Genomic DNA, 26,181 nt, shown 5'->3' with positions numbered 1-26,181 from the left:
CTTGTCGATGGGCACACACACGCGAAGCTTGTCCAGCATCCGCCTTGGAGCCTGCTCTGTGCTCCCCTTCGAACACCATTGCCCTGTGCCCACAACGGCACATCTTGGCCTGCTGGCGGCCATGGGTTTTGCCGACTTAGGGAAACCTGCCCTGAGCTCCCAAGTGGAAACAGCAATGACGGTGACCGCCACTCATAGGCCGGTCACCAAGTGCCCATCAGGGGGGCATTGGTTGGAGGGGGGAGCTGGCCTGCCTGTGCTGACGTCCCTTCCTTCTGCTTCTAGGCTGTGCCACCATGGGCAAGTTGCCTTACCTCTCTGAGCCTTGACTGCTCGCTCTGCAAAATGGGAACATCCTGTGGGAGGATGAAAGTGAAAGAATGTAATGTGTCGATGCAGCCCTCACGGTGACTCTGAGAAGCAGGTGTTGTCCTTGCTGTGACGAGGAGGAACTTGAGTTTTCTTCCCCCTCTGCTTAGGAAATTAACCCCCTCGCCCCGTGTGCCCCAGAGATCTCTTGTCATTTATGTGTCACTTTTCAGTGACATTTGGTATTTTTAAAATCCTTTGTCACAGCTCTTCATGTACCCATCCTACCTCTGGCACCAGAGTCTAAGCTTCTTGAAGGCAGGATCCAAAGGTCAATGTTGTGGTTCAACTCCTGTTACAAAGCAGGGCTCAGTAAACATGTTAAATGAATGGACAGGCGGATGATGGTCTTTGGGGTCACTAGATGTTGGTGGCAGAAGTGGAGCCATGGAGAGAAACTATGAAGACAGTGGGTCTCAGGGCCTCTGGGTGGCTCATTTGGTTAAGCATCTGTGTTCAGGGGCGCCTGGGTGGCTTAGTGGGTTGAGCCTCTGCCTTTGGCTCAGGTCGTGATCTCAGGGTCCTGGGATCGAGCCCCACGTCAGGCTCTCTGCACAGTGGGGAGCCTGCTCCCCACGCCCCTGCCTGCCTCTCTGCCTACTTGTGATCTCTCTCTGTCAAATAAATAAATAAAATCTTAAAAAAAAAAAAAGACAATGGGTCTCAGCTGGATTGATTGTGTTCCCCCCGCCCCCCATAGGGACATGAACACTTTCTAGGGACATTTTTGTTGCTATGACCTGGGAGAGAGGATGCTGCTGACATCTGGGGGGGAGCAGAGCCCCAGAGATGCTGGCAGACATCCCGCCGTGCACAGGACAGCCTCACACAAAACTGGCTTCAGGTGTTAGCTGTGCCAAGGGTGAGAAATGTTGGCCTGGGGACATGTAATCTAGTTACAAGCAACAGAGCAATAAGAAAAGACACTGCATTCAAATGTATTTATTTTTTTAACAAATGCAAATGAGTCCTGTGTTGCTGAAGTATTTTCTTACTGGGATGATGACGCGGGGTCGGTGTGCAGTTTGTTTTGTGGGGGGGTTAGGTTCTAAGGACAGCATACGGGAGGTGAGAATTCACATAGTTCAACTGACCGTGGGTTTTATTCATCTTTTTTTTTTTTTATCTTACCCGCTTTTTTGAGATACAATTCACAGACCTTATGATTCATGCATTTAAAGTACAGAATTGGGTGGTTTCTGGGAAAGGTGTGCAAGTGTCCCCGCGGTTGATTTTGGAACATTATTTGTCTTTGTGTCCTTCAGACCTGGGCGGCCATGTGCTGGGTGACAGCCGCACGTGTTGGCCGCATGCAGTTTATAGCAGCTTATAGTTCGTGGTGTCTGGTCCCTAACTTTGACAGGGACTTCTGAGTGCCCCCATGTGCCAAGAGCTGCTGCAGGCAGGAGGCAGACGATCCCGGGCCCCTGCTTGGGCATCCACTGTCCCCACAGAGCCGACAGCCCAGGAGGGGAGGGCACCATAGGGAAAAAATCGTGGTTGAGGTAAGTTAGCATCAGGTCAGGTCATGTGAAATTACTTACCTTCAGTGATTTATTTTTACTATTTTATTTGTTTATTTGACAGACAAAGATCACAAGTAGGCAGAGAGGCAGGCAGAGAGAGAGCTGGGGAAGCAGGCTCCCTGCTGAGCAGAGAGCCCAATGTGGGGCTCAGTCCCAGGACCTTGGGACCATGACCTGAGCCAAAGGCAGAGGCTTTAACCCACTGAGCCACCTAGGCACCCCCAGTTCTCAGTGATTTTTTTTTTAATTTATTTTATTTATTTATTTGACAGACATCACAAGTCATCACAGGCAGAGAGAGAGGAGGAAGCAGGTTCCGCGAGCAGAGAGCCCGATGCAGGGCTCGATCCCAGGACCCTGGGATCATGACCTGAGCCGAAGGCAGCGGCTTAATCCACTGAGCCACCCAGGCGCCCCAGTGATTTTTTTTTTTTAAAGAGAAATGTTTTCTTTTCCTTTCTTTTCTTTTAAAGATTTTATTTATTTATTTGAGAGAGACAGACAGAGAGAGTAATCCACTGAGCCACCCAGGCGCCCCAGTGATTTTTTTTTTTTAAAGAGAAATGTTTTCTTTTCCTTTCTTTTCTTTTAAAGATTTTATTTATTTATTTGAGAGAGAGAGACAGTGAGAGAGAGCATGAGAGGCGAGAAGGTCAGAGGGAGAAGCAGACTCCCCATGGAGCTGGGAGCCCGATGCAGGACTCGATCCAGGGACTCCGGGATTGTGACCTGAGCTGCAGGCAGTTGCTTAACCAACTGAGCCACCCAGGTGCCCCCTTTAGCGATTTTCGATCCATGGCCCCGGTTGGCAAACGTTTTCTGGAAGGAGGCAGGTGATAAATAGTTGTGGCTTTGCGGGCCAGGGTGAAATTGAGTGACAGCGCTTGGCGGCAGGCAAATTGTCTGTTTTCCATTTTATATTTAAAATTGTGAAATCCAATCCTCGTTTGGGGGACAAAGCAAGGGGAGGGTCAGATCTGGCTCATGGGTGGTCGTCTGCCAACCCCTGGCCAGTTGTCTGTTTTTTGTTAGTCACGTGTGTGATACAGAATGCATTAGATACTGTAATGCATGTTCCATAACATATGGAACATTAGAGTATTAAGATAGTATGTAAAACCTCAGGTAGTATCTGAAATATTTTACGACTGCATGTGAGTGCTCTACTGTAAATGTACGGAGCTCCATGAAGTGGCCATGGGGAAGGGTGGAGAAGGGGGAGGACTGGTTCTGCTGAGGCCCAAAGGCTGCCTCTGAGTTGAAGCCAGGGCAGTGAGTGGGCAAGGGCACCAGGCAGGGAGAAGAGACTGTGCAAAGGCCCTGAGGCACAGAGTGGTCCAAGAGCAGTGAGTGCGGGGCTTCAGGCAGAGCGTCAGGATTGGGTTGCCGTTTGAACCTATTCCTTTGGCTTCATGGTGGAGGGGAGGCCAGCAACAAGTGAGGAGCCCTGGGAGTAACCCGGGTAACCCACGTGTGGAATGGATTGAACGAATCCCCTGTCTTCGAGTGGCACACCACTTTTTACTTTTATTATTTCACGAGAATAAAAGGACCCTGTGTTTATCAAAGAGATAACAGAGGCCATGGTGAGGTGTTCTTCAAGCAAATCCATGGGCTGTCACTTCCCTGGTGATTTCTCCACTGTCCACTGTTCGAACCAGTGCCATCCGAGAGAACTAGAATGTAGGCCATGCTGGGAGTTTTAATTGGTTGCCACATTGGAAAAAAAAAAAAAGGCAGGTGAAATGATTTTAATGATCTGGTGTATTTATAAAGATCTATTATTAGAGCGTGCATGAGTGGGGGCAGAGGCAAAGGGGGAGAGAATCTCACGACCCGTGAGATCGTGACCTGACCTGAAACCAATAGCCAGACGCTCAACCTACTGAGCTCCCCCAGGGACCTGATATATCTTATTTAACTCTGTATAGGCAATATGTTAGCATTTCAACATGTAATTAATGAGATATTATGGGGTTTTTTTACCCTAGGCTAAGTCTTTGGATCCAACATGTGTGTGCACGCGCACACTTGTTAGATCCTGTGTGTGTGTGTGTGTGTGTTTGTGGGTGTGTGTATGTTCTTTCCTGTCTCCATTTAGTCTAGCCTTGTTTTAACCACTCAGTAGTTCCCCAAGTTGGTTAGTATATTGGACACTAAGTTTAGATGGTTTCTGTTATTTTGTTAAAAATCAAACATTATATAATATAATAATATTTGTAGAGCCAGGGCATCTGAGTGGCTCAGTAGGTTAAGTGCCTGCCTTCAGCTCAAGTCACTATCCAAAGGTCATGGGATTGAGTCCCGCATTGGTCTCCCTGCTCCGCGGGGAGCCTGCTTCTCCCTCTCCCTCTGCTGTTTCACCTGACTGTGCTCTCTTGTGCGCTCTCTCTGTCAAATAAAATCTTAAAAAAAAAATCTGTAGAGCTGTAAGTTGATAGGAATGTATGCTCCTGCATTTAGGAGCATATAGGAGTAACTAAATTTAGATTTTTTCCCCCCAGCCTTATTAAGATATTGACATATCACATAGGTAAAGTTCAGGTGTGTGACATGATAAGATGGTCTGATAAGCATTTATATTGTAGAACGATTATACAGTAAGGTTAGTTAACACCTCCCTTCCCCACATTATTATCCCCTCCCCCGCCCAGTTTAGTGGTGATGATTTTTTAGATCTACTCTGTAACAGCTTTCAAGTATGTGATACAATGTTGTTAACGATCACCACCATGCTGTGAGTTAGATTTCTGGAGCATCTTCATCTTATAACTGGAGGCTTATACCCTTTGACCAAGGTCTCCCGATTTCCCCCGCTCCCTATCCCCTGGCAAGCACTGTTCTCTGTTTCCAGGAGTTCAGTGTTTTAATCTTTTACATTTTTATTTATTTTTAAAGATTTTATTTTTTTGAGAGAGAGAGTGCGCATAGGGGAGCACACATGGGGAAGGGGTGTAGGAGGAGGGAGAAGGAGAGAATCTCAAGCAGGCTTCCTGCTGAGCGTGGAGCCCCACCTGGGGCTCCATCTCATGACCCTGAGATCATGACCTGAGCCGAAATCAGGAAGTCAGTCACTCAACCCACTGACCTGACCAGGCACCCCTTCACTTTTATTTTATTTTTTAAAAAGATTTTATTTATTTGACAAGAGAGAGACAAGCAGGGGGAGTAGGAGAGGGAGAAGCAGGCTCCCTGCTCCACAGGGGCTCCATCCACCCTGGGATCATGACCTGAGCCAAAGGCAGATGCTTAATGACTGAGCCACCCAGGCACCCCTCATTTTTATTTTTTAAAAGTGTAGTTTTAAAAAAAGTAATCTCTATTCCCAATGTGGGGCTCGAACTCAGGAGACCCAGAGATCAAGAGTTACATGCTTCCCCGACTGAGCCAGTTAGGTGCCCAAGTTCATCACTTTCAGAAAGCACGCGGAAATGAGAAGGCAGTATTTGCCTTTCTCTGTTTGGCTTATGTCCCTTGGCGTCAAGCCCTCACGGTCTCCGTTAACGTCGGCATGATACCCCGTCGCGTCCGTATACAGCTCATTTTCTTACCCCTCTGTTGGCCAGGGGGCACTGAAGTTGCGTCCGGGTCTTGGCTGCTGTGAGCCATGCGGCCGGGGTCTGGGGGTATCCATCGCTCTCCAGGACTGGGATCCCATTTCCTTCCGATATATTTGGTGATGTTGTATGGACTGGATTCCCTTTTATCACTGCTTTTATGATTCTCATTGTTTGTCTCCTGGTGATCAAGTTTAACCCGCACCACCTTGTCTTCCAGCTCTGAGGCTTTGGTCGTGATATTAAGCGAAGCTGTTGACCTTCGGGTCAGGCTTTCTATGTTTTCTTCAGCTCTTTGAGGAATAATTCCCAAGGGGATTCCTCTCATCATTGTTTGGAATAGCGAATTAGCGGAAAGGTTGGCAGCAGCCCAAGTGGTGGGCAGTACTGGGTGGATAGATAGACCATGTCCTGCCCATTCCTTGGGGGAGTGGGGATGATTCCAGAAGGTAAGAAATGAGGACAAGGCCTGCCTTCAAGATCCATTTTCTGGGGCGCCTGGGTGGCTCAGTGGATTAGGCCGCTGCCTTCGGCTCAGGTCATGATCTCAGAGTCCTGGGATCGAGTCCCGCATCGGGCTCTCTGCTCAGCAGAGAGCCTGCTTTCCTCTCTCTCTCTGCCTGCCTCTCCATCTACTTGTGATTTCTCTCTGTCAAATAGATAAATAAAATCTTAAAAAAAAAAATGGAAAAAAAAAAAAGATCCATTTTCTAAGGGGGAAAAAAAAAGACCCATTTTCTTTTTCTTTTTTTTTTTTTTTTAAGTGAAACCATCAAGATGCAGTCAACATATTTGGTATAAAACCTCTTGGGTAAAGAAATGGAAAAATAAGAATATGTAGTTGTATCTGCCTAAAGAATTCCAGAAGGGTACTCAGGAAGCTCAAATGTGGTTGGATTTGTAGACGGGGACGGGGTGTACGTGTCCCTGAAGATGGGTGGGGAGAGGGAGGCAGGAGTAACTTTATTACTATTTGACATACATGGACACACACCCAAATATACCCATATATCTGTACATACGTAGTAAAATCAGAGTCCCATACTGCCTATTAAAATCGGTTTTAAAAGAAGTTATTTTCTGTTATTCCCAGCTCCTGCCATTTATAAAGTTTTTTTTGGTTGTTGTTTTTATTTTTTTAAAAAGATTTTATTTATTTATTTGACACTCAGAGATCACAAGTAGGCAGAGAGGCAGGCAGAGAGAGAGGAGGAAGCAGGCTCCCCGCCGAGTGATGCCGGGGCTCGATCCCCGGACCCTGGGATCATGACCTGAGCCGAAGGCAGAGGCTTTAACCCACTGAGCCACTCAGGCGCCCCTTTTGTTGTTGTTTTTTAAAGATTTTGTTATTAGAGAGTGCAAGCAAAAGCACCGGGAGTGACAAGCAAAGGGAAAGGGAGAAGCAGACTCCCCGCCGAGCAGGGAGCCCGATGAGAGCTTGGATCCCAGGACCCTGGGATTACGACCTGAGCCACCAAAGGCAGATGCTGAACCGACTGAGCCACCCAGGTGCCCCTGCTTCTGCGATTTAGTGGTCTTTCCAAAGCACCTTCTCTGTGGGGGAGGCAGGGATTGTCTTTCAGAAAGTGGCCAAGGTGGGCAGAACCCCTGGTTCTGGCAGAGCAAGTGCTTTGGGGCCAAGTAAGTTCAGGGCTGGGCGAGGGCAGGATGACCCGGGGTATGGAGGCATAAAGGGGTATGTCGGCCAACCCTTGCCTCCTGCCGACTCCGTCTGCTCTGCCTGCCCTATGCAGTACCGTGCACCCACTGCCTGTTGAAATGATAAGATTTTGCAGGTAACTCATGAAAATGTGGCCGGGACATCGGAGGAGGTGGATCTGGAACCAATCCCAGTACTAGCAGTGACATTTATTGAGCGCCTACTATATGCTCTGGCTTGTACTTAATTGCATGCTCGTTTGCTTCATTCCGTTGGTATCCCCCACTTTACAGCTGTGGAAACTGAGGCTTGGTTGTTGGCCCAGTGTTAGGCGGTGAGAAGCTGACACTGCCTGTCTGATAAGGGGCGTGTTTGGGGAGTATGGATTATAAACTTGATGAGGGGAGGGACTCTGATTAATGGGGTTTCTCAGCCCCTGCACTGTTGCTCTTGAGGGCTGAGCACCTCCCCAGTGTGGGGCTGGCCTTGCATTAGAGATCAGCATCCCTGACTTCTGCCTGCAAAGTGCTCAGAGCGTAAGTTCCACCCCAGTAGTGACACCAGAAGTGTCTCCAGACATTGTCACGTGTGTGGCCTGCGAGGAAACTTGAGGCGAGTTTCCAGAGAACCACTCTCTGGAAGAAATGTCAGAAAAAGGCATGAAATCCATGGTCCCCACATCACTCAGAGTGAAAGTTACAAACGCCTGTAATGGCCTGTGAGTCTTGCATGGTCTGTCCCTCCCTGCCCCTTGCCTTCTCCCTGACTTCATTTCCCATTACTTTTGACACATATTGACCTCTCTGTTGTTGCTGCAAAGTACCAGATGTGTGCCTACCGTGGGACCTTGGCACTTGCTGTTTCCTGGGCGCCCCTCACCCCCCATGGCCTTTTGGCTTACTCCCTGGTTTCTTTAATGTGTTACTGAAATACACCTTCTCAGCAAGGTCTTCCCAGTTCTCTGAGTCCTTTTATCATAACACACTTGCACACATACACAAACATATATGTGTGTGTATGTTTATACATGCGTTGTGTATTTTTTTATATGTGTATATTTTTATCTCGTTTACTCTCTGTCCTTTTTTTTTTTTTTTAAGATTTTATTTATTTATTTGACAGAGAGAGAGAGAGAGAGAGCAGCAGGCAGAGGGAGAGAGAGAAGCAGCTTCTCTGCTAAGCAGGGAGCCTGATGTGAGGCTCTATCCTAGGACCCTGGAATCATGACCGGAGCCGAAGCCGCTTAACCAACTGAGCCACCCACGCACCCCACTCTGTGTTCTCTTAAAAGGCGGTCAGCTCCAGGAGCACAGGCCCTTTGCCCTGCTGTTCACAGCTGGGTCCTCAGCAGCCAGGAGCATCAGTAAGCGGATGAATGCTGTCAGGCCCATTTACTGCTGTGTCCCCAGATCTGTTCCTCTGGCTGGTACATGCCTGCTGCCTCCCAGGTCCCTGGAATGGGACCAAATGGAGGATTTCTGAAGCTCCAGAGTATGATCGGAGGAGAGGAAGTGGCTGGGGACAAAATCAGCAGAAATAGTCAGGGCCAGATGGAGACTATGAGGGCAGGTGCGTGCTTTGTAGGGAAAGGGCCCTTCATGGGGACAGTCGGGGTCAAGGCAGGTCAGAGCAAGTTGCCTGCTGCTGTTGACATTTGGACACCTGTGACAGGCAGCCAGGCTCTGTTTTCTGCCTGGCTGTCAGTCCTTTCAAGACAGGAGTCCCGGCTTGGCAAGGAGCCCTTGTCCCTGTCTTTCTAAGATGCTCAGTTCTGCACCTTGGGGGTGGGAGGGGTCAGGGTTCAGGGAGGACTTGGGTCTCTTGCTTGCGCAGAGCCATGCCCTGCCTTCCTTGGGGGCTGGGGGTAAGGTCTGGATGTGGCCCTTCCACCACCACCCCCCCTTAATGTTTCTGGGCTTTATTCTTAGCTCTGGTGAGTCAGAGGGCAAGGAAAGGCTATGGCTCAGTCCGCAGCAGGCAGGGCCCATGGCAGCCCGCATGATGTTGGCACCTGCTGCTGTCTGCCCACCCCCCACCCCGGGCTGCACCAGCCTCTCGCGGTACAGCCTTAGACCTCCCAGTCTCTCTCAGGCTTGTGCTGGGGAAGCAGAGGCCCCATGCTGTCCATGTAAACAAGATTAATGTCCAGAAGCCCAGCAGGCCCTGACCCAACGGACCTGACTGCCGGCTTCCTCGTGCTCTTTTTCTCTCCTTGCTTTTGCTTCAGACTTGTCTCTTGGCCAGGTGTCTCGCCCTTGGATCGGTTCTGAAGCCATGGAATATGGCTCTGTAGGCAATCGTGACCTCACCTCTGCTCCTCAGAGAGGGGGCTCATTGCTTGCTTATGTCCTGCTGATTTCCTTCTGTGCCTTTGCTAGGGCCCTGAAGCCGGCCTTATCTGTGTTTGAATCCAGGTCCCACCCATGTGCCTTCTGGAAAATCTTCTAACTTCTGTTTGCTTCTCTGTAAAATGGGATGCAGGACCTGTCTCATAGGGCATGGCTCCAATGATAAAACAGAGCGATGGACAGTAAAGCAGGAACACGGGCGCCTGGGTGGCTCAGTCGGATAAGCATCCAACTCTATCTCAGTTCAGGTCTTGATCTCAGGGTTGTGAGTTCAAGCCATCATTCTGGATGTGGAGCCTACTTAAAAAAATAAAATAAACTTATTTATTTATTTAATAAATTAAATAAATAAAACTGTCTGTGGTTTGTACGGACTTCTGTCCTATTAGTGCTCTGATCAGCCTGAGCTGTGGCCCTGTGGGTTTGCCCTGGCTTCATGGCTGGCCTGCTCTGCACCCCCGTGGACCCCAGCCCATGCTGCCCAGAGCTGATGAGGCATCTCCGTGCAAGCTAAGCCCTTGACCTTGTGGTCTGTGCTGCAGGTTCCATTATTAGATCTATTTGCAGATGAAGGAGACCAGGGCCAGAGAGGTTAGCTAACTTCCTGAAGGTCAAGGGGCAAAAGTAAGTGTTGGTGTCTGGATCCAACTCAGGCCCTTCAATTCCAGGGTCCCTAGTCTTTGTTACTCCTGCTTGTAGTCATCTTACTTATTTTGCATTTTTGGACAGGTGGATACCCACATGGCGTCTTGTCCCCATGCCTTTGCCCCTGCCGCCCCTCTGCCTTGGACATGCTCTGCTCCCTGCCTCTCGCCCTGATCTTTGTTTACCTGTTTCTGATGCTTCCACTCTTCCCTGCTGAAATGTCACCTTCCTGGACCCTCGCCTTGCCACTTGCTGTCCCAGCACCCTTTCCTTTCCTGTATAGGGAACATTGCTCTTTGCGGTTACGTGTTGTGACCTTCTATCTTTAGTGTGAGTCTCAAGGGGGCTGGACTGTGTCTGATTTATCCCCATAACCCCTGGATTAGTCCAGAGCTTGGCACAGAGTAGGTACTCAATACGTACTCTGTTATGTGATGGAAAGAAGGAATGAATGAGTGAATGAAACTAACCAATCAATTGACCAACCCTGTGTTTTAGTGATTGGTTTCTTGGCTGGGAACTAAACCCAGAACCCTCTGGGTCATATCGTTTAACCCTGCTGATTTTTCTTAACAGCTGGGTTCTAGAACTAGTCTCATTTCACAGATCAAGAAACCGAGGCCTGGTGAGGCCATTGCTTTAGGGTGGTACGGGCAATTTTTGCCTCCCCAGGGGATATTTGGCAATACGTAGCGACGTTTTTTGGTTGTCACAGCTGGCTGTGTTTGCTGCTTGCAAGTGATGGGACCTAAGTTGCTGTGAAACGGGTTTATAGCACCTGTCTCCTTGTTTGTGAGGATTAAATGGGACGTGTGCTTTCTGGTATCTCTTGGAGATAGGTTAGGGACGCTATTGAACATCCCTTGATGCACAGGATAGCCCCCCAAATCAAAGAATTTTCTGGTCCCAAATACCAGTAGTGCTAAGGGCAAGAAACCCTGCTTTCAGGTGAAAGGTCGAAACCAGAACCCACACCCCCCATCCTTGTTTCTTAACCCTCCCCTTGCACTGCGCACGTTGGGAAGGCGGGTGGGGGCAGCTGTATCATATTTCCACATCTGGGTCAGAACGTTGCTTCTCCGTTCTGCACAGATGAGCTTGGCCTCCCTAAGGCCTGAGGACATTTAGTGGATGCCCTGCCTCAAAGGATGCCGCCTTCCCAGTTGCCTCAGGCTGGGTGGTGAGGCTGTGGACCTTGAAAATCTCGTAGAGTTCCAAGCACCTGGCCAAGGTGGTACAGCCTGGGACGTTAGGGCTCACTGTCAGACTCTGTGGGTTCAAGGCCTGGCTCTGCCTCCTTCCAGCTCTGTGGCCTTCAGCAAGTTCCATAATCTCTCTGGGCCTGAGAGTCCCCCCTGCCCAAAAAGGGAGAGTTCGAATAGTCTCGATCTTGTAGGGGTTTGGATGGACTCACGCTTGGCGAACACTTAGCAGCACTGTGCCGGACATTGCAGCTCTTGGTCGCCCAGTAAATACGTGCTTTCTTTTTGTTCCCAGCTCAGCATCTTAGAAATGTCTACCCTCAAATCCCTGCTGTTGCTGTTTATTTATTCAAAGTGCGAATTCCTTTTGTTATTATTAGTTTAGAGGTAATACATGCAGCGTGAAAAATCCAAACAGTGCTAAAGATAATAGAACAAAATGAGTAGTTTCTTCTCAGCAGCTACAGCTCTGGCCCCCTGGAGATAGTCCCTGTTAGCTTTTTTTTTTTTTTTTTTAATCCTTCTAAGAAAATTTCCTTGCCTGCAGAAGCATCTCTATACCCTTTCACGCTTGTTTTAAATGGGAACAGTAGTACATGCATGTGGTTTTAAAACAAGCAAACAGAACATTCTCTTAAGAATACAGAGGCATCACACTTGGATTCAAATTCCTGGCTACCCAAGCGCCTTGCCGGTTATATGACATGGCCTCCGTTTCTGTTATCTGTAAAATGGGTTGCATTCTAGGGCCTGCCTCCCGGAGTTGTTAGTGGGGATTAAATGTGATCTAAAGCACTTAATTCAGTCCTGGCACAGGCCACTAAGAACCTCCATAAGCCCTTGGTCTTTTTGTTTCTGTTGGTGGAGGACGGTGCTGCGTCATTTCTTACCGGCATGTGTTTGCTTAGCTATCATCCTGGCCTGGAGCTCTTTTCTGTAATAGCACCCAGCCCCCACCATTATTCTCTGCCCCTATGTGCTATTTTTTAGGGCATGTGCTGCCACTGGACGTGCATATAGCTGTTCATTTATCTATTTATTATTTGCACGTTTTAATAGAACGATCTTCTGAGAGTAGAAACTTGACCTCCGGACGTTATTGGAACACAGTAGTCTCCTGATACATAATTGCCCACTGAGTGGTAGAAAGCCACCTGTTATGAGTTCCTGAGGTGATCACATCGGGGAGAGGACCTTCACACCCCATTGGAATGCCAAGTTCAAAGTAGGTCCTTGTAACTAAATAGGTCAGAGCAACCCTTACTCCCAGATGCGAGTGACCCAGATTCATCATCGCCTACCCTGGCTGTTGTTGGCCTTTTGCATACCGTCCTCTCTCGAACCACCTCTCCTGTCCCGAGGTCAGCCCGTGGGGCCCTGAGCAGGGCTGTTTCCCTCGGCCCTGCAGCCCCTGGCCTGGTGTCCCTCTAGAGTTGTGTGGACCAGGCTGGAGCGGCAGGCTAGGGGGGGAAGCCCCGCGGGGGCCCCCGCCGAGGAGATACCCCAGTATACGGTTCTTCAGTGACCAGCTCGATGGTGCTGGGAGGGCTGGTCAGCATCAGGACCCCTCCTTGTGGGGCTTGGCGGCCCTGGGGTGGTTTCTGGACCTGACCCAGCCCAGGGCACCTGTGGTTCCTGTGGAAGAGCCGTCGAATGGAGCTGAGGAGGGACCCCAGTTAATGTGAGGGCATGTGTGGGCAGAATAATGGCCCCTCCACGGGTGCCCCTGGCCTGGTTCCCAGAACCCATGAATATGGGATGTCGCACAGCAGAGGGGAATGAAGATGGTAGGCGGAAATAAGGCTGTTCGTCACAGTCGACCTTGAGATGGGAGGCGTCCTGGGTTATCTGGGTGGGTCCAGGTGTCACGGGGTCTTTGTCAGCAGAAGAGGGAGACAGCAGGAGTGCAAATGAGAAGTGTCAGCCTGAGTAGCACTTGGGTCTGATGCTCTCGGCTCTGAAGATGGCAGAAGGGGCCATGATCCAAGGAACGTGGACTGCTTCTAGAATCTCGAAGAGGCAAGGGATGGGTCCTGCCTTAGAGACTCCCAGCAGAATGCAGCCTGGCCCACACCTTGATTGTAATCCGCTGAGACCCCTTTCAGATTCGTGACCTCTACAACTGTGTGATTCCACAAGTATGTTACCATAAGCCACCAAGGTGGTGATCTGTAACAGCAGCCATAGGCAGTGGGTACAGGGAATGGGTTCTGAGCTCGGTGATGACTGGGAGACTAGTGTTTTCCTCTTGACCCAGATTTTTCATGGGCACAGGCACAGCTCCAGAAGGCCCAGCTAAAATTCCCATGTTCTGCATCATGAGGAGCCAGCACGGGGGATGCGGTGGGGACTACTCAGGAGTCAGGCTTCCTAAGTTTGAGTTCTAGCCTCTTCACATACAAGCTGGGTGACCTGTGACACCTTGTCTTCCCTGTCTCCCATTTCTTCAAATAGCAAAGCACCATCCAAATAAAACCTCCCTTTTAGGTAGTCATGAGGGTTAAATGAATTAATTCACTTTGAATGCATAGAAATAGTGCCTGGCACATAGCTTACTTAATGCTAAGTGGTATCACTATTAACATTATCAATATAAGATCATCATCTTTTTTTTTTTTTTTTAAGATTGTGTTTATTTATTTGAGAGAGAGAGAGAGAATGAGAGAGAGAGCAAGCATGAGAGGAGAGGGGTCAGCGGGAGAAGGATACTCCTGCTGAATAGGGAGCCTGATGTGGGGCTCGATCCCTGGACTCCAGGATCATGACCTGAGCTGAAGGCAGTCACTTAACCAACTGAGCTACCCAGGTGTCCAATGTAAGATCATCATCTTAAGAAGTACAATGGATTATGGACATTGGGGAGGGTATGTGCTTTGGTGAGTGCTGTGAAGTGTGTAAACCTGGTGATTCACAGACCTGTACCCCTGGGGATAAAAATATATGTTTATAAAAAACAAAAAATTAAAAAAAAAAAGAAGTACAATGGTATAGACTTTGTTTATTTTTATTACTGACAATACTCCTTTATTGAGTGTGCGGGCCCCTGTGTATATGTACTTTTATTTAATCTTTGGAATAGCTGTAGGAGATATGTATTTTCAGCCTTAGAGATGAGGTTCGGAGAGGTTATGTAACTTGCCTAAGGTGACAGAGCAAATAGAGAAGAAAACTAGGTCTAGGAGACAAGGGGATAGATCGTCTTTTTGGGAAAGTGGGTAGGGTGGTGGGAAAGGAGAATATGAAAAGTGGGGAACATAAGGAAAAAAGTAGGCCCTTAAAAAGTCAGCTGAAAAGGTTGTATATAATGGTAATATTTATATGGGTTTTTGGGTCCCCTGGAGGAGGAGATGGTAGTAGCCCCATTTTGCTGGTAGGGTGTTTGGGCCCCAGAGACGATCAGAGATTTTATCCAGAAGTATGCTCCTGGTAATGGTACAAAACCTCAATTCATGCATGTCAAATTCAGAATCAATTTATGTAAAAGTTCACCCAGTGGATCAGAATTTGTATTATTAGAATACTTTATATTATATTATATTATATTATATTATATTATATTATGAGAGCAAATGGCATTTTAAACTTGTGTAAACAATTAAGTGAATTTATTGGAGAGGGCCAGTGAGAAGGAGGACTGCAGGTTAAGTTTGATCCAGCAGCACCCCCTTACCCCACTGGCCTCACATGGCACCAAGCACAAGTTTCTTTCATCTCCACTTTTTATAATGTCCATTTCATTCTCAGCTCTCCACAGAAGTGACACTCACCACCCCCTGCCAACCACCCCCTGCCAACTTTTGGCGCTTCCCTTATAAATAGCAGAGACACCTGTAAAATCCCACATCCTCACCCTGCCTCACTGGGGACAAGAGAGTAGTTTCCTTGATATGAGGGTTGATGTGGATCAAGATGTCTTAGTTCCTAGTGCCTCGCTTTCATCATCTGTGAAATGGGCATAGCAGCAGTGCCTCTCCTTGTGAGGATTTAGGCACATGCCTGGTACATCGGTGCTCAGACTGTGCTAGTTGTCATTTTTCTGAGAGAGAGGGATGTGAGATGACAGTGCTCTGTGGAAATGTTGTGAACTCTAGAACTTGTGGGTCAAGCAGCCTTGGAGTTGTGCCCCCCACCACCATCCTTGAGTGTTAGGGCTGGGGGGGGGGCAATCACATAAAAGGGTGATGAAGCTGTCTAGATGTCCTGTCCAGAGAAGCCTGGGTTGGGGGAGCCAGCGATGCACTTTTGTATTGAGATTTTCTCAGGCCCGATTCCCCATGGTGCAGTGACTGGGTTAGCACAGTTTTTTGGACTCGCTTCTCCCTGGGTTGAATTTTGTCGCAGGTATTGGGTTAATGGCCGCTCCGTTAGCAGAGTCCAAGAGCTTGATTTTTGGAGCTGCCCAGATCGGAGGGAGAGCTGCTGAAGGAAGAGCAGGGTAGCTGTCTGTCCCCCGGGGTCGCGAGCAGTGAGTGGCCCTCAGACTCTCCTTAAGCCTTACCTTGGCCTTCCGCATTTGCTGTTTCCTGCCCAAACCCCAAACAGCGGGGTCATGCTGCTGCTCTCCAGGGGTGGCCAAGGGAATCTTCCTACACAGAAGGTTCCTTACAGTCCCAGCCGGTGAGGGACACACTGGAGGCCCCGAGGCTGTTGTCTTCACTCCGGTGACTGAGTCGGGGCCCTCTTTGGCAGGGTGGGGGCAGGGGGCATACAGCCGTGAAATTTCATACTCACAAGCGGATTTCCCCTTCTCACGTGCCCCCCTTCTCCCCTCCCCATCTTCCCCGGGCTCCTCCCTCCCCCGCCTCTCCCTGCGGGTCAGGGCCCGCGTGTGGCTTGGAGCAGGAAGCTGCCTTCTGAAGGGCTGGCGCCAGCCTTCGCTGAGCCGAGCATTTCTCCTTGCCAGGAGTTCCGTGTCCTTAGGTGCTCCCCGGTTTCCTCTTGCTTCCTTCCTAACTCGAGCGTCTCCCTGCCCTCTGAGCCTCCCACGTCTGGGCTGCACTGGTGGCAGTGGTGGGGATTTGGGCGAAATCTTGGCATCGGCTGCTCGCAGTCACCTCTTGTCTCTAGAGTGTGCCGGTCCTGGGCCATGCCCCCGTCACACAGTGTGCCCTTTGCTACTGGCTGTAACCACTCCAGGGTTTTCCTGACCACTTTCCTGGGGAGGAGACTGAGCCTGGAGAAGGGAAGTGACCCGCACAGGTTCACCTGAGGTCAGGGCCCAATTTCAGTCTGCGTCCGCTTGACCAGGGCATCTGAGGTCCTAGCCAGGCTCTACCTGGATGGACTGTTTTGTTTCTTTAGATTTTATTTAATTACTTGGTAGAAAGAGAGAGAGCAAGCGCGAGCAGGGGTAGGAGCAGAGGGAGAAGCAAACTCCTTGCTGAACAGGGGGCCTGATGTGGGGCTCGATCCCAGGACCCCGGGATGGTGACCTGAGCTGAAGGCAGATGGCTAATGACTGACCCATTCAGGTGCCCTGGATTGTTTTGTTTTGTTTTGTTTTGTTTTGTTTTTTTCAAAGCAAAGTAGGAAATAATGTGGGGGAGGGAAGAGGAGGTGAGGTGAGGCATGGCCAGAGCCATTTACTCAGTAACTTCTGGGTACCTGCCAGATGAGGAGGATAGGTGTCAAGAGTAGAGTACACATGGCCCTGGCACTGAGTTCCTTGCATGGTCCTTGTAGGACAGAGGTAGTGGCAAGGAAGAAAAGCATTGCAAAGACTGAGGAGCGGGCCTGATGATTTGGGGAGGGTGGAGGAAAGCTTCCTAAAGAAGATACCCAAGTTGGGTTTTGAAGGATGTATAGGAGTTTGTTAGAGTGGAAAGACACTGTAGGGAGAGCATGTAGCAGGAGGTATCCCAAAGAAGCATTCATTTGACCAGCAGCTAGGGAGTGCCTTGAAAGCAGGAACCACTGCCCTCCCCAAACTCCAGTGCCTTGAGCAATCCCTGACCCATGTGTGGTAAATGTTCCTTTGAGTGAATGCCTGAGTTGGCCCACTGGGGAACAGGGTGGGAGAAGTTGTAGGAGAAACAGACAGGGCTCAGATGTGGAAGACCTCAGGAGACACAGCAAGGATCACCTTTTGAAGGTGATAGGGAACCATCCGAGGTTGTGTTACCCAAAGGAGAGGGTACAATCTGATCTGTCCCATCTCTTAACACAAATACTTAAATCTGTGACTTTTTTCCTCTGAGCAGGAACAAAATCGTACTGCTTTTAAACATATGGAAAGCTCTCCCATTTCCCTCATGATAAAGGGAAAAGGAATTTAAGCTACAGGGAGCTGTTTTCCACTACCACGTCTGTAGAGATCAAAAAGCTTGTAAAAAACATGGTGTTCTGGAAGGAGTCATCCTTGTACCTTGTTTGGTGGAGCATGAACTGATAACCCCCGTGGAGGGCAGTGTTAGTCTCAGTTTTAGATGTATGCACCTTTTGTACCAGCCGGTTCACTTCTAGAAAGTCATCTTTTAACTCTGTTTGCCTGTGTGTGAAATGAGGCATTTCCCGGTTATTAGTTCATTGCTGCGTGGTTCCTCTGTTAGAACAACCCAGTGCCCTTGTCAGCAGGAGGCTGGTCAAATAAAGTCAGGTCCATCAAAAAGTGAATACCAAGTACCTGAAATAAAGAATGAGGAAACCCTTCCTTTGTGGTGTGGGGTGACCTTTAAGACCTGTTATAAAGAGAAAAAAGCTGAGCGCCTGGCTGGCTCAGTTGAAAGAGCGAGTGACTCTTGATCTTAGGGCTGTGAGTTCGGCCCCCCCAATCTGGTGTAGAGATTATGTAAATAAATAAACGAAAAAAAAAAAAAAAGAAAAAGCAAGGTGTAGAACAGTGTGAGGAGTATGCTTCCTTCCATTTGAGAACAGAAAATAGGTATTTTTGTTAAAATATATACACATAAATTATTTTCTAGAAGGACACATGAGAAACCAGTAAATGGGTGCTGCTAGAGCCGGGCCCTGGGGGGTTAGGGCCAGGGATGGGAAGGTGCCTTGTCCCTTTTACCTTTGTTGGAAAGAAAATACCATTAAGGTCTCAAGAATAAAACAGCTGTTACTGAAAAAATCGGTTTCTAATACTGTGTTTAAAAAAAAAAAAAAAGTAAGGTACAGCACAGACTATGTATTATACTTTTTGGGAAAACAAAATTGATACACTTTATCTGGATGATATTTGGAAGAGTGCACAAGATGTTAACAGTAGTTTTGCCTATGTGATGGGATGCGGGGCTGAAAATTCAGAGGGAGACTTATTTTTTGCCGTATGTGTGCCATTTTGTGTAGTTTGAAAAAATTTTAACACCTAAAATGTGTGGCCTGTTAAAAGTAAATTAATAGAAACATGGATGTATGAGTGCTTGGGGGGTCGGGTACGTGGGTGGGTAGATGGATGGATTCTTTTGTCCATAGGTGGGTAGATGGATGGGTGAGTTGGTTCACAGATGGGTAGATCTTGGGTGGGTAGATGCATGTGTGGGAAGAGGTGGGTGGATAGATAGATGGGTAGATGGATGGATGAGTTGGTGCATGGGTCGGTAGACGGATGGGTTGGCGCGTGGGTCGGTAGAGGGATGGGTTGGCGCGTGGATCGGTAGACGGATGGGTTGGTGCATGGGTCGGTAGACGGATGGGTTGGTGCATGGATGGGTGGGTAGATGGATGGGTTGGTGCATGGGTGGGTAGACAGATGGGTTGGTGCGTGGGTTGGTGTGTGGGTGGTTAGATGAATGGGTTGGTGTGTGGGTGGTTAGACGGATGGGTTGGTGCGTGGGTGGTTAGACAGATGGGTTGGTGTGTGGATGGGTGGGTAGATGGATGGGTTGGTGCGTGGGTAGGTAGATGGATGGGTGAGTTGGTTCATAGATGGGTAGATACTGGGTGGGTAGGTAGATAGATGGGTAGATGGATGGATGAATTGGTGTGTGGGTCGGTAGATGGATGGGTTGGTATGTGTGTGGGTCAGTAGATAGATGGGTTGGTGCGTGGGTTGGTAGATGGATGGTTTGGTGTGTGGGTGGGTAGGTGGGTGGATGAGTTGATGCATGGATGGGTAGATACATGAGTGGTGCGTGGGTGGATAGATACACAGATGCATAGATGCATGGGAAGAGAGTGGGTGGCAGATAGATGTGTAGGTGGGTTGATGGGTGGGTGAGCGGGTAGATACATGTCTATGGATGCACATATGGATGTCCAGATAAGTGAGATAACTTTGGCTGTCGTCAGGGAGGACTGAATGGGGCCAGGAGGTCAGGAAACAGGGAATGGTTAGGAAATTATTGTCATAGTCCAGGCAAGGAATGACTGGGGCAAGCATCAGGTTATAGAAATGTGTCACGCACGAAGCAAGCTGCTGGTGTACATAACTGCATGTATTAAGGCCCAGCATTGTTTTTACTAGAAGGGCAAATTCCTTTGGAATGAGATTTTTCTGGCAGCTGCTCAGAAACGGTTCTGTATATAATAACCACCAACGGTTTAATCCCCTTTTCCACCATCACCTTAAGAATTAGAAATGATGCGGAATCAGTTAAGATAATCACTCTTTGATATAAATCACACTTAAACTCTTACTCACAAGACTGTCTTCCAAATGTCCAAATCCACAGAGGCATGACCTTTGTCCTTTTTTAGGGTTTCTTTGTGTCTAGAAGTTTCCCAGCTAATCCCTCTGTATGTGTTGACCTTTTAAAGTTTATTTTTCAATGATTTCTTGTTCTTGGTTCTGGAGAAATAACTGTTTATATCACAGAATAATTACACCTCTGAAGAACCAGTTTGGGTACCCGGTAAAGACCCACTCGCTCACTCACTCTTTTTTAAAGTCAGTTCCTTTTGTGTTTGTTTGTTTTTTGTTTTTAAAGATTTTATTTATTTATTTGACAGATCATAATTAGGCAGAGAGGCAGGCAGAGAGAGAGGAGGAAGCAGGCTCCCTGCTGAGCAGAGAGCCCAACTTGGGGTTCTATCCCAGGACCCTGGGATCATGACCTGAGCTGAAGGCAGAGGCTTAACCCACCGAGCCACCCAGGTGCCCAAAGTCAGATCCTTTCTTTTCTAACCATCTTAATAACCGTTTTGAAGTGTACCCTCCAAGAGTGTTAAGTATATTTACATGGTTGTGCGTAACTAGGCCTCTGTTCTGAGAAGCTCAGAGCTTGTATCTTTTTTTTTTTTAAATTTTATTTATTTATTTGACAGACAGAGATTACAAGTAGGCAGAGAGGCAGTCAGAGAGAGGAGGAAGCAGGCTCCCTGCTGAGCAGAGAGCCCAATGCGGGGCTCGATCCCAGGACCCTGGGATCATGACCCGAGCCGAAGGCAGAGGCTTTAACCCACTGAGCCACCCAGGCACCCCTCAGAGCTTGTATCTTTATCAGATTATCAGATGTGTTTTTTAAGTGAAATGATCTTTTTGTTCCGTTACCTCTTCTTTAACGGTCTTGAATGTGGCTTAAACGCTTAATACAACACCATAATGTTCCGGGTTCCTTGGAGTTCCTTGGTGGTCTCACTTACTGATTATGCGGAGGCTGCAGGGACCAGACATAGCTGGAGTTTTCTGCAGGACACTGTCCCGTGGTGGGGAGAAAATGCTAGGAGGGAGGTAGGGGGCCCGGGGCCAACTGGAGCACACGGGGCCTGTCCTGAGATGGGCTGTTCCCCAGCTCCTGCCGATGGTTTTGAGGTGGGAACTTGGGCCTGATGCTGTCAGATTTTTCTGATTTTCTTTTAAAGATTTTATTTACTTATTTGTCAGAGAGAGAGCACAATCAGGGGGAGGGGCAGGCAGAGGGAGACACAGGCTTTCCACTGAGCAGGGATCCCCATGCGGGTCTCGATACCAGGATTCTGGGATCGTGACCTGAGCCAAAGGTAGATGCATAACTGACTGAGCCATGCAGGCCCCCAGGCTCCCTCTTTTGTATGATGCTGGAACTTGCCCCAGTTCCCTGGACCTTGTATTCTCTGAGACAATACCTGCCTTCATGCCTTATTTTTGTTTCACAGTCTCTCTGATTGCTGATCTCTCCAGTTTGCATGTTCTTCCTAAGAGGCCCTCGGGTGTAGGGTCTTGTCTATTTTCTTAAACACCATCGTATCGTGGTTTTGATGTCCACGTGGACGCCTCTCCCTCCTCGGTGCCGCCTGTTGACCCTGAACCTGTTTCTGTCCTCAGGCGTGGGATGTCACGTGGAACACCAGCAACCCCGACTTCACCAAGTGCTTTCAGAACACGTTCCTCGTGTGGGTGCCTTGCTCCTACCTCTGGCTCTGCTTCCCCTTCTACTTCCTCTATCTCTCACGCCATGACCGGGGCTACATTCAGATGACCTATCTCAACAAAACCAAAACTGTAAGTCACTTGGGGTTTCATTGTGGTTGGGGAGGCGGGGTGTGCTTAAGTTGGGGACTGGTGGTTGGTGAAGACTGACGTAGTTCTTCTACTTAACCATGTTCCTTTTTCTAGAAGACAGATTTTTGATGGGGTGGGTGAAGGCCGAGGCTCTGGGTTCAGACATGGGTGCAGACGCGGGCTCTGCCTCTTGCTAGCTCTACGACCTTGAGCACGTGTTCTGACTTCCCTGAGCCCTTCCTGAGAGGCTCGACCTCGAGATTACCAGGAAAGAATCGGAAGCTCTTCCTATCTGAGCTGAGGGTTTCTTTTCTTTCTTTCTTTCTTTTTTTTTAAAGATTTTATTTATTTATTTGACAGACATCACAAGTAGACAGAGAGAGAGGGAGGCAGGCTCCCTGCTGAGCAGAGAGCCCGAATGCGGGGCTCAATCTCAGGACCCTGAGATCACGACCTGGCTGAAGGCAGAGGCTTTAACCCACTGAGCCACGCAGGCGCCCGAGTGTTTCTTTTTTATTTCCAAAACAAAAACAAAACCAAAAGGGTTTACCTTGAAACGATTTCAAACTTCTGGAAAGAGTGTCAGGGAAGATCCCAGGAACTCCCCCCACCAACCCTGAATACCCATTATTCACAGTCACCAAATTCTAACATTTTGCCACACTTTTTTTGCGATCGGCTCTTCTTCTCTCCGTACACATGTATGATTTATTTTTTCTGAATCATTTGAGAACCGGTAGCGTCTGTGCTATCTTTACTCGGTTTTTCCAGCATGTCTTTTCTCAAAACAGGGACATTCTCTTACATCCTGACAGCACAGTTACTAAATTCAGGCAATTTAACATGGACCCAATACTTTAAAAAAAATAAATCTGTCCGTATTTTGCAATTTTGTCCCTCGTTCTACTCCTGTCCTTTCTTAGTACGGCTCCCCCAAGACCATTGAAGACCCAGTCTAGAATCATGCAGTGTATTTATTTATTTATTTATTTAAAAAAAGACTTTATTTATTTATTAGAGAGACTTCACGGTGAGTGCAGAGCCCAGCGTGGGGCTCAGTCTCTCCACCCTGAGATCATGACCTGAGCCAAAACCACGAGTTGAATGCTTAACAGATGGAGCCACACAGGCGCCCCTCATGTGGCGCTTTTAGTCATGGCGTCTCTTGGGTTTTTCTTTAATCTGGAAGAACACCTCACCTTCCTTTGACACTGACCTATTGAAAGAGCCGGGGCCGGTTCTAGACTGAGTTCCTCAGCTCGAGTCTGCGTGATGTGTCCTCAGGACGTGGGTCACGCCATGTCCCGCTGGAAAACATCGGAAGCGGGGTTGTGTCCCTCGGGGGTGTTACAGCTGGGGGCTGTGGTGGTCATCCCCAGATTGAGAGGGTTCATTTTGATCGCTGGTCAGAGTGTTGCCTGGTTTCTCCAGTTGTACAGGGGCTGTGTCTCCCCTTCGAGAATAAGCGTTCTCCGGGAAGACGTGTGGAGAGCAGTCCCGTGTCATGTTCCTCATTCCCCTTTTTCTCCTCCACTTAGCATGTATCTCACTTCATTTGTACAGCCACGTTTCCCAAGACAGGAAAACTTGAATGTGTTTTTACTGAAGCCACCCCTTTGCCTACAGTACCCCCATCCAAACGTGTCTCATTCATACCACACAAAATGCTAATGATTTCTCTATGGTGTCTAGATCTAATGTCTTCCTCTCAGACCTTTGGGAGCACTTTGTACTTTTTTGGCAGAGCAACATCTCCCTTTAAAATGTAGAACAGATTTTACAAAGAAACCAACGAAAAGCTTTGCTCAGAAAGCCTCCAGTAGCTTCTCACCATGGGGAATAAAATCCTTACCATGGCCCAGGCTGATCGGGCCCCAGGTCCTCCCCAGCCATCTCCCACACTCAGCGCTCATTCCACAGCAGCCATAAATCTGTCACACATGTTCTCTACCTCAGGGCCTTTGCACTTGTTGATCCTCAGAACTGATTTGTTCTTGCCCTCAAATATCCACATTTGGCTCCTTAGCTGTATGTCACCCGACGGCATAGGGCCCTCCCTGACCACCCCGTGTTACCTGTTGTTTTTCTTCTCCTGTTACTTATCACCCTCTGGTATCATATTATATATTTTTCAGTTTGCTTCTTGCCCATTATTTCCCCATTAGAATTTCCGCTCCATGAAGGCAGGGACCTTTGTCAGTCTTGTTCATTGTTGTATCCTTCCCACTTTGGAAATAAGGTGGCCCACAGTGGGTCCTCAGTGACTGTTGTGGAATGAGTGCTTGTAGTGTGAGGTGCCTTAGGCAGGTGTGCGGGGTGGCAGATGGAGTTAAGCTGTAGACTGGGCTCTTGAATTTTCCGGGGATGGGAAGAACAGTGACCAAATAGTCACACCCTAGGTGCGAGAGGGCATCATAACACTGGTTATAGACTTGCATGTGATGACCCAGAGGGTGGCTCCCCCTGCCTAGGACTTGTCCATGCTCCAGAGGCCATGTGCTGTATCTAAGGACCGCAGCTGATAGTTTAGAGGTTGGCTCAAGGCTGAGCTTTTTGCAGGGGGGCTGGGGGAAAGTTCCAGTGTCTTCTGTTGTAAGACATATGTATCCTTCTCTTCCAGGCCTTGGGATTTTTGCTGTGGATCGTCTGCTGGGCAGACCTCTTCTACTCTTTCTGGGAAAGAAGTTGGGGCAAATTCCTGGCCCCAGTGTTTCTGGTCAGCCCAACCCTCTTGGGCATCACTATGGTAAGTCAGAGCTAGCTATCTGCCAGGCACTGTGGAGGCCAAAACTAGCAGCCAAAGTGTAGAAATTAGAAGATCTCACAATAAAAATCCAAAAATCTGATTTCTCTTGAAAAAGCCAAAGGTGGCAACACCAGCTTCATAGTTTTCTGGGGCAACAGTCAGCCGGAGCTGAGAGACGAAGTGTAACCTTGAAGGGGGCTATGTGCTGTGCACTTGGTTGCAATCCTCACCGTGCCCTGTTGCCTTCCTTGCCCCTGGGGCTGAAAGGTGGCTGCCATCTTTGGTTGTGCCTGCTGTGTCCTATTCTCATACTGCCTCGGTTGGCTGTTTATGTTAATTGTGTGGGACCTAATGGCCCCTTGAATTTTCAGCTTCTGGCTTATGGGGTGGGATGCCAAGCCAAATAAGAAACTACCCTGCCCCACGGGGGTCCATTATTTCATGGGAAACACAGCCAGAGTAACTGCTTTCTTATAAGCTGCCACATTTTAAGTCCTTAATATGGGCCTGGCACCATTTTTGGTGGTTTACACTTCCTGAAATTAGAAATCAGAATTCATCTGTTCTTAGAACAGTCTTGTCCCCCTTTGGCAGGGGAGGAGACGAAGGCTTCTACAGAGACATTAAATGTCCTCAGGGTCACACAGCTGAGCAGGGGGCAGTCCCTGTAGAGGCCCTCGTGCTACAGTGATGGGCTCTGAATTCACGGCCCTTCCTGCTTATGGACCCCATACCTGGGTCCTCGGAGGCGCCTGGAAGGTTCTTGGCGAGCCCAGGCCTTGTGAGTTTGAGAATGAGGAGGGAAGCGACTTCGGGGCAGGATGTTTTGAGCTGGGAGAGTAGTGCGTCCAAGGAAGGGCTAGAGGCTGGGGTTGAAGGAGTGGCCACCTGTGAAGCAGGAATGTGGACTCGGACTTCAGGGTGTAGACAGCAGAGCTGACGGAGATGGGAAGGGAGAGGCGCGCTGGAGCCAGATTGTGGAGAGCTGTGCATCTTTTCATTTTTATTTATTTTGAAGGTTTTATTTGGGAGAGAGGAGAACACAAGTAAGGGGAGCGGCAGGCAGGGGGAGAAGCAGGCTCTCCGCTGAGCAGGGAGCCCAATATGGGGGACTCGATCCTAGGACCCTGGGATCAAGACCTGAGCTGAAGGCAGATGCTTAACCGACTGAGCCATCTCCAGGCACCCTGTGGATGGTGCATCTTTCTTGCACTCATTAACAGTCCTGATCCCTTTACATATTAACTCACGTAGGGATTTTTGCTCATTATTCCTGCGTTCATAGATAAGCACGTTGAGGCACAGAGAAGTGAAGGAACTGACCCAAGGTCACACAACCAGTTTGTGGTAGAACCGGGTTCACACCCCAGTGCCTACTCCACTGTTGGTGGGGTTCTTTGCCAATACCTGGCACTCCCCGTGGGCTTTGTTCACCTCTGTGTCCCCATAGCCGGGCACCATGCCTAGCGTGCCATAAGCACTTCATAAATATGTCAAGGGTGTTAGGAAACGGAGAGCTTGACTTTCCTGGCCTGAACGTTTGGGCAAGAAGGTGTAAAGGTAAACTAGTTTTAGCTGGAGTGGCTCATACTCCCCAATTTTTCCTGTTCCTGGTCTTCTGATTCTTTGTTGACAAGTATGTCTGTGATGCTGGGTTCACAGGTGTGGATGGGCTGAGGGTCACCGGCCTTTATGCTGTTTGAGGCTCTGAGCTGGCTAAGAGGTGACCTGGTCTGTGAGATCCTCAGAGTCTCTCTTCCCCTGT

General features: G+C 48.7%; 1 protein-coding gene across 3 annotated transcripts in view; it reads left to right on the top strand.

The window, feature by feature from the left end:
- The window catches only part of ABCC1 (ATP binding cassette subfamily C member 1 (ABCC1 blood group)), a 318,947-nt gene that overhangs the window by 208,822 nt on the left and 83,944 nt on the right, over nucleotides 1-26,181 (top strand). For 2 of the 3 annotated variants that reach the window (XR_014306603.1, XM_082714999.1), the window contains exons 2-3: nucleotides 21,494-21,670; nucleotides 24,291-24,416. The exons of the other annotated variant lie outside the window; for it this stretch is intronic. Coding sequence is in view for 1 of the 2 variants with exons in the window: in XM_082714999.1 (XP_082571125.1) it covers nucleotides 21,494-21,670; nucleotides 24,291-24,416 (303 nt within the window). In the remaining variant the exon portion in view is untranslated. The remainder of the gene's footprint in view (nucleotides 1-21,493; nucleotides 21,671-24,290; nucleotides 24,417-26,181) is intronic. 3 annotated transcript variants of the gene reach the window in all.

The sequence above is a fragment of the Mustela nivalis genome (genome assembly GCF_964662115.1).
Source record: "Mustela nivalis genome assembly, chromosome: 19".
Taxonomy (NCBI): domain Eukaryota; kingdom Metazoa; phylum Chordata; class Mammalia; order Carnivora; family Mustelidae; genus Mustela; species Mustela nivalis.
This window is presented reverse-complemented; position numbering and strand designations above follow the sequence as displayed.